Here is a 17,467-nt window from a genome sequence, read left to right as displayed (position 1 = left end):
TTACTGGAAAAACCTGCTTCTAGCTGTGGTGTGGCTCAGCCCTTGCAGATACTTTTAATCCAAGAGCTTTCTGCTTGAACATTGTAATCAGAATCAAGTAAAATCAACTATAGGTCAAGAGCTGGAGCAAGCAACCAGTTGACAGAAAAAAAAAAACAGAGAGAGAAAGAGGAAATCAGGTGGATAGAGAGGTGCACAGGCAGTAGATGAGAGGGACATCCAGTTGAAGGAGTTTTTGTTTGAGATGGCATGGGAGAAATCTCTCTTTCTCGGACAATGGCAGAGGAGCAAGCAAGTGGGTGCTTTCTCTGCCTCTCTGAGCTACCAGGTTTTTACTCCAGCATCTGGCTCCTGCATTTTTATTGATAAAATACAATGATAGAGACTTAGTTAAAAACAACACTGAGGCCGGGCAGTGGTGGCACACGCCTTTAATCCCAGCACTCAGGAGGCAGAGCCAGGCAGATCTCTGTGAGTTCGAGGCCAGCCTGGGCTACCAAGTGACTTCCAGGAAAGGCGTAAAGCTACACAGAGAAACCCTATCTCGAAAAAACAAAAAAAACCAAAAAAACAAAAAAACAAAAAAACAACCCACTGAGGAGTAGCTTTTGTGGTAACAGAAGGAGCCATGCAAGCTCCCAAAGGAGGGAGATAACCAACAGTCTTATCCAGCTATGATGCCTATAAACCACATCAACCACCATCATGACACAACAACCCTAAGGGTGCAGTAGTGGCACACATATCTTGGTAGTAACCAACCACTCTCTAATTGGACTTAAGTCTCACTCAAAAGAGGGAGATCATGCCTGGTACTAGAAACATAGCCAGCTACCCAGGGATAGTAAAGTCATTGACTTTGGAGGAGAACCACCACTTTACTAAACCAACATACTCCCTAACAATAATTTCAATATTTGTTCTTATATCCACAGATATGTATAGTCTTCACCCCTCACCAAGGAAACTTCTCTTTACAAAAGAGGGAAGCCATTACAGAAAACCAAAATCAATCAGAATGCAGAATTGTGGAACCCAGGTCCAGTGGTGACATCTATGAAACACTTCTGCACCCAAGACTTAGAGAACACTGCAGAAGAAGGGGCAAACAGACCGTTCATTTTCAAATTTTGTGGATTCCACATGCATGTTCTGCAGTTGAAACATGTCTTCTATCTCCTCAATGAGTGGGCAAGCTGGAAATGTCTTTGCTATCTTACAAATGTCTCTACCATTTTCTGCTTCTCTCAACTCTTCTGCGCTCCTAAAGTAGTCCATAGGAATATGTCTCTTGGCAGTTAGGTTCAAGAGTTCCTATGTTCACAAGACTGTATACACAAGCTTTAGCTCTGTCATAAAGACCAGAGAACATCACTGAACCACATCTACTTTGTCAACTCCCTTTTCTGACATCAATAAAGTTAATAATTTAGGCATTCATAAATGCTAAAACATCTAATTGCATTTTATTGCAATTCCTTTATTCATTGTACTTCTCAAGACTCAATATAAGAAACACGTTTTATTTGTCCTAAGATGGAAAAATTTTAATGTGGAGAGTAAATGGAAACTATCAATATATAATAACTAATACTTACTGGAAGCTCATTAAAATCCTGCTGTTTTACATGGATTTCCTTATTTAAGCCTCTTAATGATATTAGGTAGAAACTACTAACTCTCTTTCTATTTACAGAATCTGAGATTGACAAGTAAATGATTTTGCCAAGGATCATGCAGTGGCAAATGGCATGGTTCTTGACCTCAGCCATCTGGTTTATGATATTAACAAGCCTTAGAAGGGTCCCCACATGTTTAACACTCTAAAGTTGGTGGGACCTGGGAGAGTGGAGCCAATAAATGAGACTGACTAAAGTCTCACGCAATATCCAGCTTTATGTAGAGCACCAGGCAATTTATGCTCTGAGAGTTCAAAACCTCACCAAAGTATACGATCACAAAGACAAGATGAATAAGGCAAAAATACACTTTTCCATAGAGCCATATGAATAACAACAGCTGAAGTAAACTCACTCCTATCTGCTACACCTGGGAGGAGCACGAAAACACAGTCCAAAGAAAAATTCTGTGTTTTGAAGAAACTGAGGTCACAAGACTCTTGTCTTGTTTTCTTAGAGTTTTCTCACAAACAAAAGCAAGATTGGCAAAACTCCATTCTTGGACTGTGTTCCATCAACCGAAAAGGAAAGCCTGCCTAGGATGGGTACGGACCAGAACTACCTGAGATGCTGTTAAGTTGAAGCCTTTGTTGTCACCCTTAGATGCTCTCTTTTGCATCTCCAGGATGGAGCCCAGTTCACTGTCTAGGTGCAGCAAGCTTGAAGCAACACGTCAATTAAGGTTACTAGAAGGAACTTAGGAAGAGATGGTCAGAAAAGTCCTGGCAGAGGTAAAGTAGAAAACCCATAGAAAGAGTTCATGTCCCTAGGATGATGGGAACAAAGTAAGGGAGCGGTTGTGATGTGGCAAGAAAAGACAGAGCCTGGATGCTTTTTTCAAGGTCAAAGGCAATAAGGTCAGAGGTCAAGGGAGCCCTGATATAATCAATATAAATCAATCTTCTCAGGCATGAGGCAAAACAAAGGAAGGGAAATACTGGTCTGCAGGACTTGAAACATTACCCATATTGAGTATTTGGAAGAAATACTGGTCCAGGGATTGCATAGAAGGTACTTTAAAAGCATCCAAAGATGTCTTTCAAATGTATCCATCACCTTCAGCTCTGAAATGGAGTGTTATTGTTTTGGGGTGAAATCCTCCCGACAGGATCATGTTCATTAGCCGATGAAGATGTTTTGGGAGGTTTTAGAACCTTTAGAGGTGAAGCCTGGCTCTTGGGCAAAGGGCTCCCTGGGATACAGATATTAAAGATTATATCTTGACCTTACTTCCCACTTAGCTCTGGGCTCATGAACCCCTGAGATAAAGAAAGTCACCCACCATCTTGCCCCGGACTTCCCTTCTGAAGCACAGGTGAGTCCCCTAACTTGCCCCCAACCCCATCCCTGGGCACCAGCCACTCCGGGGAAGACCTGCCCAACTTGGCCCCAGGTTCTGGTCACAGGGCAGGTGCCCTTTTAGCCCCACCAGGAAGGATCCCCTTCTCTAAGACCCCGGGCAGACCCTGCAGTCTCCACGCCCTGCCCCCACGCCCATCCGCCTGAGCCCCAAGCCTCTTCCTGAGACTTAGAGGCCGGCCCCCAGCTCCCATCTGGCCCCTGACTTCCCTTCTGAAGCACAGGTGAGTGCCCTAGCTTGCCCCCAACCCCATTCCTGGGCACCAGCCACTCCGGGGAAGACCTGCCCAACTTGGCCCCAGCACAGGGCAGGTGCCCTTCTAGCCCCACCGGGAAGGATCCCCTTCTCTAAGACCCCTGGCAGACCCTGCAGTCTCCACGCCCTGCCCCCACGCCCATCCGCCTGAGCCCCAAGCCTCTTTCTGAGACTTAGAGGCCGGCCCCCAGCTCCCATCTGGCCCTGGACTTCCCTTCTGAAGCACAGCCCCACCGGGAAGGATCCCCTTCTCCAAGACCCCTGGCAGACCCTGCAGTCTCCACGCCCTGCCCCCACCCCCATCCGCCTGAGCCCCAAGCCTCTTCCTGAGACTTAGAGGCCGGCCCCCAGCTCCCATCTGGCCCCGGACTTCCCTTCTGAAGCACAGAGGCCGGCCCCCAGCTCCCATCTGGCCCCAGGCTTCCCTTCTGAAGCACAGCACAGCACAGCACAGCACAGAGAGCTCCCATCTGGACAAGAGAGAAAGACTTCCTGAATCTGTCAGCTCTGTCTGAACCAAGTGTGCGGATAAGGCCAAGAACGAACCACAAGGAGATGGGCAGACGTCAAGGCAGAAACACATACAACAAAATGAATAGCAATACACCATCACCAGGCCCTAGCCCTCCTCCAACACCTAGACCTGAACATCAGAAATTGGAAGAAGCAGAAGAAAATAGCCTTATGAATGTCATCATGAAGAAGCTAGAGGCTCGTGTAGAGGAAAAGACAAAGACATGTGAAGAACGCTGTAAACAACTAGAGGAAAGGGCAAACAAATTAGAAGAAATCAATAAAGTCCTGGAAGAAAACAATAAAGTACTGAAAGAAAATCAAGAAAAATCAATGAAACAAATGAAGGAAACAGTCCAAGACCTGAAAAGGGAAATAGAAAAAATGAAGAAGACACAAACAGAGGGAATGCTGGAAATAGAAAATCTGAGAAAACGTTTGGGAACTTCAGATGCAAGTATAATCAACAGAATGCAAGAGATGGAAGAGAGAATCTCTAGCGTTGAAGACACAATAGAAGAAATAGATTCATCAGTCAAAGAAAACACTAAAGTCAACAAAGTCATGAACCAAAATGTCCAAGAAATTTGGGACACCATGAAAAGACCAAACCTACGAATAATAGGGGTAGAAGAAGGAGAAGAATACCAACTCAAGGGCACAGAAAATATATTCAACAAGATCATAGAAGAAAACTTTGCCAACTTAAAGAAGGAAATGCCTATGAAGATACAGGAAGCCTATAGAACACCAAACAGACTAGACCCCCAAAAAAAGTCCCCTCGCCACATAATAATTAGACAATTAAACGTACAGAATAAAGAAAGAATATTAAGAGCAGCAAAGGAAAAAGGCCAAGTGACATATAAAGGCAAACCTATCAGAATAACACCCGATTTCTCAATGGAGACTTTGAAAGCCAGAAGGTCCTGGACAGATGTAATACAGACACTAAGAGACCATGGATGTCAGCCTAGACTGATATACCCAGCAAAACTTTCAATCAACATAGATGGAGTGAACAAGACATTCCATGACAAAGCCAGATTTAAACAATATTTATCCACAAACCCAGCCCTACAGAAAGCACTAGAAGGAAAATTCCAACCTAAGGAAGTCAGATACACCCTCGAAAACGCAGGCAATAGATAAAGCCACAGCAGTAAACCCCAACGAAGAAAAGTACACACACATCACCACCAAAAAATAACAGGAATGAACAATCACTGGACATTAATATCCCTCAATATCAATGGACTTAACTCACCTATAAAAAGACATAGGCTTACAGAATGGATACGAAAGCAGGACCCATCTTTCTGCTGCATACAAGAAACACATCTCAAATTCAAAGATAGACACTACCTAAAAATAAAAGGCTGGGAAAAGACTTTCCAATCAAACGGTCTTAAGAAACAAGCGGGTGTAGCCATCCTGATATCCAGCAAAATAGACTTCAAACTAAAATCAATCAAAAGAGATCAAGAAGGGCATTACATACTCATCACAGGAAAGATCCACCAAGATGAAGTCTCAATTCTGAACATTTATGCCCCAAACACAAGGGCACCCACATATGTAAAAGAAACATTATTAAAGCTTAAATCACATATAAAACCCCACACATTAATAGTGGGAGACCTCAACACCCCACTTTCACCACTGGACAGATCCCCCAAATCAAAACTTAACAGAGAAATAAAGGACTTAATTGATGTCATGACTCAAATGGACTTAATCGACATCTACAGAACATTCCATCCTAACAAAAAAGAATATACCTTCTTCTCAGCACCCCATGGAACCTTCTCTAAAATCGACCACATACTTGGTCACAAAACAAATCTAAACAGATACAAAACAATTGGAATAACCTCCTGTGTTCTATCAGACCACCATGGTCTAAAGTTGGATTTCAACAACAACAAAAACTACAGAAAACCTACAATCTCATGGAAACTGAACAATACCCACCTGAATCACCAATGGGTTAAGGAAGAAATAAAGAAAGAAATTAAAGACTTCCTAGAGATCAACGAAAATGAAGACACCACATATCCAAACCTATGGGACACTATGAAAGCAGTACTAAGAGGGAAATTCATAGCACTAAATGCCCACATAAATAAACTGGAGAAATCTCACACTAGTAACTTAACAGCACACCTGAAAGTTCTAGAACAGGAAGAAGCAAAGTCTCCCAGGAAAAATAGATGCCAGGAAATTATCAAAGTGAGAGCTGAAATCAATAAAATAGAAACAAAGAGAACAATACAAAAAATTAATGAAACAAAGAGTTGGTTCTTTGAGAAAATCAACAAGATAGACAAGCCCTTATCCAAACTAACCAAAAGACAGAGAGAGAGCATCCAAATCAACAAAATCAGAAATGAAAAGGGGGACATAACAACAGACATTGAGGAAATCCAGAGAATCATCAGATCATACTTCAAAAACCTCTATTCCACAAAACTGGAAAACCTAAAAGAAATGGATAATTTTCTGGATAGGTACCACATACCTAAATTAAATCAAGACCAGATAAACTATTTAAATAGTCCAATAACCCCTAACAAAATAGAAACAGTCATTAAAAGTCTCCCAACCAAAAAAAGCCCAGGACCAGATGGTTTCAGTGCAGAATTCTACCAGATCTTCAAAGAAGAGTTAATACCAATACTCTCTAAATTGTTCCATACAATAGAAACAGAAGGAACATTACCAAACTCCTTCTATGAGGCTACAATTACCCTGAGTCCCAAACCAAACAAGGATACAACAAAGAAAGAGAACTACAGACCGATCTCCCTCATGAACATTGATGCAAAAATACTCAATAAAATATTGGCAAACAGACTCCAAGAACACATCAAAACAATTATCCACCATGATCAAGTAGGATTCATTCCAGGGATGCAAGGATGGTTCAACATACAAAAGTCTGTCAATGTGATACACCATATAAACAAACTCAAAGAAAAAAACCACATGATCATCTCACTAGATGCTGAAAAGGCATTTGACAAAATCCAACACCCCTTCATGATAAAGGTCTTGGAGCGATCAGGAATACAGGGAACATACCTAAACATAATAAAGGCAATTTACAGCAAGCCAACAGCCAACATCAAATTAAATGGAGAGAAACTCAAAGCAATTCCACTAAAATCAGGAACGAGGCAAGGCTGTCCGCTCTCCCCATACTTATTCAATATAGTACTTGAAGTTCTAGCCAGAGCAATAAGACAACATAAGGAGATTAAGGGGATACAAATTGGAAAGGAAGAAGTCAAGCTTTCCCTATTTGCAGATGACATGGTAGTATACTTGAGCAACCCCAAAGATTCCACCAAGGAACTGATACAACTTATAAACACCTTCAGCAACATAGCAGGATACAAGATCAACTCAAAAAAATCAGTAGCCCTCCTATATACAATGGACAAAAAAGCAGAGAAGGAAATCAGATACATCACCCTTTACTATAGCCACAAATGACATAAAATACCTTGGGGTAACACTAACCAAGCAAGTGAAGGACCTATATGACAAGAACTTTAAGTCCCTGAAAAAAGAAATTGAAGAAGATGTCAGAAAATGGAAAGATCTCCCATGCTCATGGATAGGCAGAACTAACATAGTAAAAATGGCAATCTTACCAAAAGCAATCTACAGATTCAATGCAATCCCCATCAAAATACCAACACAATTCTTCACAGACCTGGAAAGAATAATACTCAACTTCATATGGAAAAACAAAAAACCCAGGATAGCCAAAAGAATCCTGTACAATAAAACAACCTCTGGAGGCATCACGATCCCTGACTTCAAGCTGTACTATAGAGCTACAGTAATAAAAACAGCTTGGTACTGGCATAAAAACCGACATGTGGACCAATGGAATCGAATTGAAGACCCTGACATTAATCCGCACACCTATGAACAAATAATTTTTGACAAAGAAGCCAAAAGTGCACAATGGAAAAAAGAAAGCATCTTCAACAAATGGTGCTGGCAAAACTGGATATCAACATGTAGAAGGCTGCAAATAGATCCATATCTATCACCGTGCACAAAACTTAAGTCCAAGTGGATCAAGGACCTCAACATAAACCCAGCTACTCTGAACCTGCTAGAAGAGAAAGTAGGAAGTAGTCTTGAACGCATTGGCATAGGAGAACACTTTCTAAATAGAACACCAGTAGCACAGACACTGAGAGAAACAATCAATCAATGGGACCTCTTGAAACTGAGAAGCTTTTGTAGGGCAAAGGATATGGTCAACAAGGCAAAGCGACAGCCTACAGAATGGGAAAAGATCTTCACCAATCCCACATCTGACAGAGGACTGATATCCAGAATATATAAGGAACTCAAGAAATTAGACATCAAAATGCCCAACAGTCCAATTAAGAAATGGGCTATAGAACTAAACAGAGAATTCTCAACAGAGGAAACTCAAATGGCTGAAAGACATTTAAGAAATTGCTCAACATCCCTAATCATCAGGGAAATGCAAATCAAAACAACTCTGAGATACCACCTTACGCCTGTCAGAATGGCTAAGATCAAAAACACTGAAGACACCTTATGCTGGAGAGGATGTGGAGCTAGGGGAACTCTCCTCCACTGCTGGTGGGAATGCAAGCTTGTACAACCACTTTGGAAATCAATATGGCGCTTTCTTAGAAAATTGGGAATCCATCTCCCCCAAGATCCAGCTATACCACTCTTGGGCATATACCCAAGGAATGCTCAACCACACCACAAGAGCACTTGTTCAGCTATGTTCATATCAGCATTGTTTGTAATAGCCAGAACATGGAAACAGCCTAGATGCCCTTCAACTGAAGAATGGATAAACAAAATGTGGTACATATACACAATGGAATACTACTCAGCAGAGAAAAACAATGACATCATGAGGTTTGCAGACAAATGGATGGACCTAGAAAAAATCATCCTGAGTGAGGTATCCCAGACTCAGAAAGACAAACATGGTATGTACTCACTCATAACAGGATACTAGATGTGGAACAAGGATGACTGGACTGCTACTCACATCACCAGGGAGGCTACCTGGAAATCAGGACCCCAAGAAAGACACAGGGATCACCCAATGACAGAGAAATGGAATGAGATCTACATGAACAGCCTGGACAGGAGTGGGGGTAGTGAAGGGCGAGGGTCGAGGGAAAGAGAGCTTGGGTGAGTGGGAGATTCCAGCTGGATCAACAACAGAGAGGGAGAACAAGGAATAGGAGACCATGGTAAATGAAGACCACATGAGAATAGGAAGAAACAAAGTGCTAGAGAGGCCCACAGAAATCCACAAAGATACCCCCACAACAGACTGCTGGCAATGGTCGAGAGACAGTCCAAATTGACCTACTCTGGTGATGGGATGGCCAAACACCCTAATTGTCGTGCTAGAAACCTCATCCAACTACTGAGGGAACTGGATGCAGAGATCATGACTAGGCCCCAGGTGGATCTCTGGGAGTCCAATTTCTGAGAATGAGGAGGGTTTATATGAGAGAGAATTGTTGAGACCAAGGTCGGATAAAGCACAGAGACAAATAGCCAAACAAACGGAAACACATGAAATATGAACCAATGGCTGAGGGGTCACCAACTGGATCAGGCCCTCTGAGTGGGTGAGACAGTTGATTGGCCTGATCTGTTTGGGAGGCATCCAGGCACTGGCACTGGGTCCTGTGCTCATTGCATGAGTCGGCTGTTTGAAACCTGGGGCCTATGCAGGGTCGCTTGGCTCGGCCTGGGAGGTGGGGACTGGACCTACCTGGACTGAGTCCACCAGGTTGATCTCAGTCTGTGGGGAAGGCTTTGCCCTGGAGGAGATTGGAATGGGAGGCGGGCTGGGGGGAAGGTGAGGGGGGCGGGAGGGGGGAGAACAAGGGAATCTGTGGCTGATATGTAGAACTGAATTGTATTGCAAAATAAAAATTAAAAAAAAAAAAAAAAGAAAGTCACCCAACATTTCCAGTGCCGTGGAACAGCTATCTACCTTGCTTTCCTTGCCATAATTGGCTGTCTCCTGAAGCTGTGAACCAGACAGAATAATTCCAACCCCAAGCCACTTCTTGTCAAGTTCTTGGTCTCAACAATGAGGAGAGTAACTGATAATTCATAGAATCAGCTGATTTCTTAGATATGCCCAAATGTAATATGCCCAAATGTAATATGTCACCACACAAAGAAACTAGATCCTCCTCTAATTCTAGCAATTGTACAGCAGCCTGGTCACCAGACTCCTGTCTAGAAAAATAAGACCTTGGGATTCATTGAGAACACTTTATCCGCTCTTCTTTCCAAATAGTAAAACCTTAATCCTTGCCTACCCTCTCAATTTATCTGAGATCCTTTCCGTTTTCTGGCATTTGCATAGTCAAGACCACGGCTGGCCTGAGTCCACAGTGTCCCTGTGTGGGTCACTGCAGGAACCTAATAACTGGCTGCTGTGCCTCTAGCAACAGCACACATTACTCTTCTGAGTTGTCAAAGCATTTTGATCAGCATGTAAATTTATCACATTTCTGAAAATTAATACCTCACGGCATCTCCCTACAGCACACAGGTAAAGTACACCACACACACACACACACACACACACACACACACACACACACACACACTGTGAATACAATATGCATCATTACTTCTTGCTTTCATTTCTAGGATATTTTGCAGAGAGAGAATGCTATTAATATTTACCATGGATCAAGCTTTTATTAATTTTAATACTTTAGTTTTCTCTCCTTTATTCCTCTATCCCTAGCATGAAGACTAAATATTATACCAATTCTCTCTTGCCATTCGAATTTGTTCTATTTCTAATCATCAATTTATATTCTAACTTTCTTCAGACTTTTTGTTTATCCAGCCATTTGCTAGCCATCTCAAACCTCCTCATACAGCTGCTTGCAAATGGTTTAGCAGAGAAGCATGCGTAAATCTAACAGGCATCATCGCCTCCAGTGCCAACAGGCATGCAGTGGCCAACCCATACAACTGGCAATTTTCCAGGTAATTTTTAGTTGTATCTTTTATATAATATGATACTTTTCTTTCATAAATTTATACCTCATATGTACTTACTGATCTTCTGAGGTACAATGGAAGGTCCTTATAGATCAGTTCTTTCAAGGCTATGTAGTGGTCACAAAAGAATGTTTCTGAATTCACCAATTCTTGTGCATTGAAGTTTAGGATTAAAAGAAGAAATACCAATACATATAAAAAAAACTATTATATACCAGGCATTATCCTATACAGTGTGCATTTAGTACCTTATCCTCACATTAATATCACTTAAAATAAATCATATTTCAGAAGAAACAAATGAATACAGCTTCACCTAAATTACTAATACAATAATGTAAGCAACTGTAAATGTCATCCTTTACCCATGATCCATTTTTCTACAGACCAATACTGTCTCTTGTATATTGAAAAAATATGCATAAATATAAATATATTTTGTAAACTGGATCACAATTTTTATTTTAATTGTATGGTTCTTTTGTATTTTAACAATGGGCCTTGAAACACTTGTCATAGTATAACATGAATTATGAATGTTTGTCACTTATATCTGCATAGGTCTATTGAATGGACATACCATAGTTTGTTTAGCTACTCCCTTACTAGTGGACATTAGTTTATTTCCAATTTTCAACCTAATTATTATGTCAGAATTTAAGTTTTCTACTACTGAAAATTGTCCCTATTTTTTCTCTACAACAAAATACATTGACATAAGAATTCTTATGTATAAGTAATGGAGTTTGATGGCAATGGTCAAGCTGCCATGGGAGGTGGAGGCACCACCCTGCTTTTTGAGCACCCCTGAATAGACATTTTAATGTATCTGAAGTTGAGATTTGTCTTACACTTGCTGCACGGGCTTACTGTAATGGTGTTTCCTTGATGCTCAGATAAGCTGAATTAAATGATATATCTTCAGTTGATGAGTTCTTAGTTTAAAGAGAAAGGAACTCTTGCTACAGTTTTCTTCATCCCTGTAAAACTGGCATAATAATAGCCGGGGCTTCAGTGGTTTGTTTAAAGTTAATCCTTATATGCGTAAAAAAAAAGAATTCTTATGTATATACAACTGCATAATTGAAGGCAGAATTACTGGGTTAAAGGCATATATATATATATATATATATATGAAGTAATGCCAAATGAATTAAACACAAGATTTTATCAAAAACATTCTCATTAACAGCAACTGTAAGTGACCACTGTTTGAAGTACTTGTCAGTACCAGGTATTTTAATGATTTTAAAAAAAAAATTTCAGATCTTGTGCAAAGGAACCTCATTTTGAAAATGAATTTATTTAGTTAGCAATGAAGTTAAACACATTAATATATTGTCACATTACATTTATGCTTTGAATAGCCTATTCCTTTATCCTATTCATCTATTTATTGGTTTGTTTAAGGGGTTTATTGTAACTATTTGTTTGCCAAAATTCTCATAAATAAGAAATAAAAGTAAATTCGGTATCTGCTATTTAGACTACAAGTATTTTCTTCCCTGTTGTCCTCTAGGTTTAACTTTGTTCATGTGACCTTTTGTATGAAGCTATTAATTCTACAATAATTAAGAAGCTTTTTTTCCTACAAAAATGCAATGCTTTGTTTTAGTATATTACATAATTGTCCATATGATATTTATTTATATGTGGCTTAAATTAAGGTATTTATGTTCTCTCTATCCCAACTCAAATGTCCTTATCTCTATTTTGCAAGTGAGAAGGTTAAAGAAAAGTGAAGGCACTTACTCCATACCACAAAGGTGGAGAGCGGTTTAGCAAAGCTGATAAACCTACTGACACCTTCGAACCACCACGTCCAACCTCTCGAGAGTAATGCATGATCCATTCCACATTAGATCATTATTATACTCAGTACAAACAGCCTAGAAATGTCACTCAAATCAGCGGCACTGCTTTAGCTGTGTGAGCAGCCCTGGCATTGCCAGTCATAGATAGATACACCTGCCAAGATCAGCTCTGTGTGTTCTCAGAGATGAAATCACAAGTCCAGGAATAGAATTCCATTATTATTCAGAATCAACTCGCTGCCATCACAAAAATAAGGATGTCTCAAATTGACATGTTCTCAAATGACAGTTCTAAGTTCTCTTGTCTGTCCCAGAGCTTGACTGACAATAACCATAGAAGAAGAAAAATAGGGTTGACTTCTACCCAAGAACAGAGGCTGAACTATTCTGGCTCCAACTTCAGCCAGCAGTAAATACTACACTATACTTTGAGAGAACATTTTGGTATTTATTCATCTCTTCTATATAGTGATAGCCTCAGTGGAGACTTCGGGCTATCTTTTCAGTTATAATGCTTTTGTTTTTAAACTGGGAATGTTCTTCCCATACTAGAAGCACAGAACCACAGGATCCTAGAAAAGGGCTGACAGCCAACTCATTTGTACCATGGGTGACTTCCTAAGGCTGGTCCAGTCACCCACACTAGATCAATCATATTACCTCTTTCCCAGATTTACGAATGAGAACGAGGAGGGGTCGTTGTCTCACCACCAGGCTGAAACTAGACCAGATCAACTTAAGAGCTATGGGTGTTCGTTTGTTGCTTCATGTACAAGGAAATGGAAACCTACTGCAGGGAAGAACATGGAAACATAGAGAAATGGATGCACAGAAGAATAGGCAAAAGCTGGAGACCACACAGGATTTAGGTTTCTGACCACATTATTTTGAGTGTCATACATTTATTCAATAATATTTATGGGGTGCCAGACTCTAGTTCATTGACTGAGGAGTGTAAAAGGCTACTAAATCCTTAAAAAGAAGTTCTACATTTGTGCTTAAGCTAGCAGCAGGGCTTTCTATTTCTTAACAGTCAGAGACATAATGACTAACATAGATCTACCAACAAAAGAATACCCTATCTGAGGGAGGTTATACCCTTTTAGTTGATTCAGATGCTGGCTCTATTTCACAGGTACTCAATCTATGCTACTGAATCATCATTCATTTTGCATATATCTCCCATCACCTGAAAGTGACCCCAAATTCTTCCATTGTGGTGATTCTCATCCACCATGATACAGGTCCCCAGTGTACTGTGACCAGTGATGAGGTCTGTCACTAGTAATTTTTAATTATAATAAAACATTAAAGTTGTCTAGTGCTTTATGGTTATTTTTCCTCTGCAGAGTCAAGGTCATCTGTAATAATGGCAGCCCCCTTTGCATTTCTATCCATTATCTTAATGGAGAGGAACCTGATAGAGCCAGCAAGCAGGAATTGCACAAAACTCTGTGTGTGTGTGTGTGTACACAGCTATGTGTTGTCTTTGTGGGAAAAAACATCCTACTTCTTGTTCAGGAAGATGAGAATTTAAGGATCTTGGAGACTGTCTTTCATAGAATTCCAAATATGTCCTAGAAACATAATAAACCACGGCTGCTGCTGCAGATATTGCGTCAAGGAATCTTTCTGCTCCTTAAATGTCCACCAATATAGTGTGGCCTATAAAATGTGTCCATGAATGTCCCAGGCCTTTGCCCTTGAGAAGTTTTATATCAAACTGAAATAGACGCAAAGATGAGCTAACAACCAAGCGATGAGGTCAAACAAAGGAGAGAACAGAGCTGGCAACATTGATTTCTTTGGCTGCATTCCCTTCTGACGGGAAACAGCCCTTTGTAAAGCAACAGGACCCTGTTGGGGCAATGATTGGCCCAAGAGTGGGCATGTGACCTCCTGAGTACAGCCAACTGAGACTATTTTTGAAAAGCTAAATTGATGCCAGGGAGATAACAAGATTTCCTTTCATCTCAGCTGGCAGAAATGAGTAAAGCTAGACCTACAGGAATGCACCTTTGCAGAGAATGAAGCCAAGCTTGGAAAATCCCATGGACGCGTATGTCTAGGGTGCTAATTCATGAGATCTTTGTGACACAAGAGGTGTCATTAAGTCTGCCTTTCTGATGAGCCCAGTCCTCTGAGTTTAAACCTCCATCCAAGGACATATAGTCGCCAAAGAGAGCAGTGGAGATTTCATTCCATCTTTGTAGACTTATGGCTCATTCTCCTCCCAGAAAGCACAAATATTTTATAGGACTCTGTAGCCGGTCTGTCCATGAGATCTTGACCAAGTTTTTAGGCACTGGGAAACTTATATTTCAGATTTTTAAAGCATACTAGACCATGAGCATTTGGGGCTTTGTAGGACATGCAGTATCTGTCAAGGCTACTCAAATCTACCATGGTAGGAGAAAGAATATGCATGGCTATGTGTCAATAAAACTTTATTTAGAAAGCAGATGGCATAAAGAATCAGGATTTAGCTTTGTGGCACTAGATTGGTGTACTAAGCTGCTCTCACTTGCCATCCAGCCAGATTTAAATTCCATATGGATAAAACTCCATTTATTACAAATATTAAGTCACCCACGATAAAATGCATAATCATTTCATTGAACAGCAAGTAAAATACACATACAAATAAATCAGGGTAATAAATGAGTTAACTGCAGGCGATTCTGAGTATTATTTGTTTTTGAAGAGGATTATGCAAAATATTTCATGGAAACAAACCAAAGCTGAGATGAGCAGATCTTAGAGGGTGGACATATGCTCTCTGCAAAGGGTGGTCCATTTTACTTCCGTGCAAAGATGGAAGAACTACTAGGCCAGTGAGAAATGGGTATCTAGGCTGCATGGAAAATAAATAAGTTCAGGCAATAGCAGGATAAGAAATTCAAATAGCAAGACAAGAGTGCCCAAAATATACTCTAGGGTGTTTAAAGATGACTGGATATTTTCACTCTCTGAGGGAAAACACGTACATACATTCCCATTCATTTCACATTCTTTAAAAAACAATTAAATCATTTTATGAATAATTAAATGATTTAGGAACACATTTAAATACCCATAGTGAACAATATTTACCATAAACACGAAATACTTAGAATATTGTGCTGAATAAAGAATATAATCTTAGAGAGTGAGAGACTTTTGAGCACTCAGTCTTAAATGGGGTATTTTCATGAAATCCTTCCCCTCAAAGATTAGAGATCTATGTGGAAAAGTGGGCTGGGAGATTGTAAGAGCCAGAGGTGATATTTCAAGGAAGGAGTGTCTTCCAGACACAACAGGACTGATGCACATACGTACTCACAGGGACTGTGACAGCATGCACAGGGCCTGCACAGGTTCAAGTCAGATAGGATCCCAGAACGGAGAGGAGGAAGTGGACACAGGGTGCAACCTTTAACCAAGAAGCTATTTGCAATTTATACCTGAGAGCGAAGGGAATACATCAGTTTTCTGCCATTTGTAGTCAGAGTTTTCCTGTGTTCTGCCTGGCTCACAGTCAGGACAAATCTCTCTCACCCCCCAGTCCCAAGTAAACACACACAGGCTTATATTAATTAAAACTGTATGGTCATTAGCTCAGGCTAACTACTGACTAGCTCTTACACTTAAACTCAGCCCATTTATGTTAATCTATATGTCGCCACGTGTTCTGTGGCTTTACCTGTGTGCCATTACATGCTGCTCCCTGGACAGTGGGCTGGCATCTCCTGACTCAGCCTTTCTTTTCCCAGAATTCTCCTTGTCTGCTTATCCCACCTATACTTCCTGCCTGGCTACTGGCCAATCAGTATTTTATTAAACCAGTGTACAAAAGCATTATCCCACAGCAGTTTTCTTTAATGGAGTGTCACTGAGTATATCAACCACACTTCAGGGCAGGCCCCACGTCCAAGAGTAGTTTATCAACACAAATTAGATATCAAGTTCTTTTGTGTTCTTTTAAATAGGGGCTTTGGTTTCATTTTTTTGTATTTTTTGTCTAATTGGTTAATTTTTTGTTTGTTTCTTTTGATTTCATTTTTTTTTGAGAGAGAGATGGGGAATGGCAGGAAAGAATGAAAACATGAAGTTGGGTGGGCAGGGAGGTGGGGAGAATTTGGGAGGAGTTGAGGGAGGAAAAAAACACACGATCAAAATGTATAGAAAATTAATCTAAAAGGGGGAAAACAATTTTAGATACAGATTTTAAAGTCTGGTGTCTAAAAGACTATGACTCTAAGGGCACTTGGGAGAGGATAAAATGCTGCTTTCATCTGTTAACATCACTACAGGGGAAAAGAAGGGACTAGTCATGTCTTCCAGAGCTGGGGAATTGGAGAATAAGGAAAGACAATTTGATGGCAGTTGCTTCTATGAGATTACTTATAACTGGATCTAAGTGAAAGTTAATTTCCAAGCTCACACACATTTAGGTAATGATAGGCTGTCTGCAAACACCATTTAACAAAATGTATTTTATTTCTGTTAGGAGGATCAATTTGCCTTTGAGGGACAAAGTGCTCCTGCATATAATATAAACAAATGCAACCCTGGGCTTCCCAAGGTTGCTTACATTTTACTTTCTGCCTTCATTCTTATCCTGCATGCAAGCTTATGTCTAACTCACAGATAAGTCTGCAGGTATCCGTGTACCAGGGTAGTTCAAAGCAAAACAACATAAAACAGAAAGGAGAAATTTAAGAGGTGAAGGAGGGTATAGAAGGTGATACGGTTAAAGGAGGTGGGAAAATGGGGTGGGGTGCAAATGAAGGGGAATATAAGAA

At 40.5% G+C, this 17,467-nt stretch overlaps 1 protein-coding gene across 1 annotated transcript in view; it reads right to left on the bottom strand.

Annotated features, from left to right (window-relative positions):
• The window catches only part of Samd12 (sterile alpha motif domain containing 12), a 168,884-nt gene extending 156,170 nt beyond the window's left edge, over positions 1-12,714 (bottom strand). Inside the window, exon 1 of the mRNA XM_059247023.1 lies at positions 12,622-12,714. Coding sequence (XP_059103006.1) covers positions 12,622-12,714 — 93 coding nt within the window. The remainder of the gene's footprint in view (positions 1-12,621) is intronic.
• Between the last annotated feature and the right edge of the window lie 4,753 nt (positions 12,715-17,467).

The sequence above is a fragment of the Peromyscus eremicus genome, chromosome 20 (genome assembly GCF_949786415.1).
Source record: "Peromyscus eremicus chromosome 20, PerEre_H2_v1, whole genome shotgun sequence".
In the NCBI taxonomy this organism is placed as follows: Eukaryota; Metazoa; Chordata; class Mammalia; order Rodentia; family Cricetidae; genus Peromyscus; species Peromyscus eremicus.
Note: the sequence above shows the minus strand (reverse complement) of the source record. Positions and strands in the feature narration are given on the sequence as shown.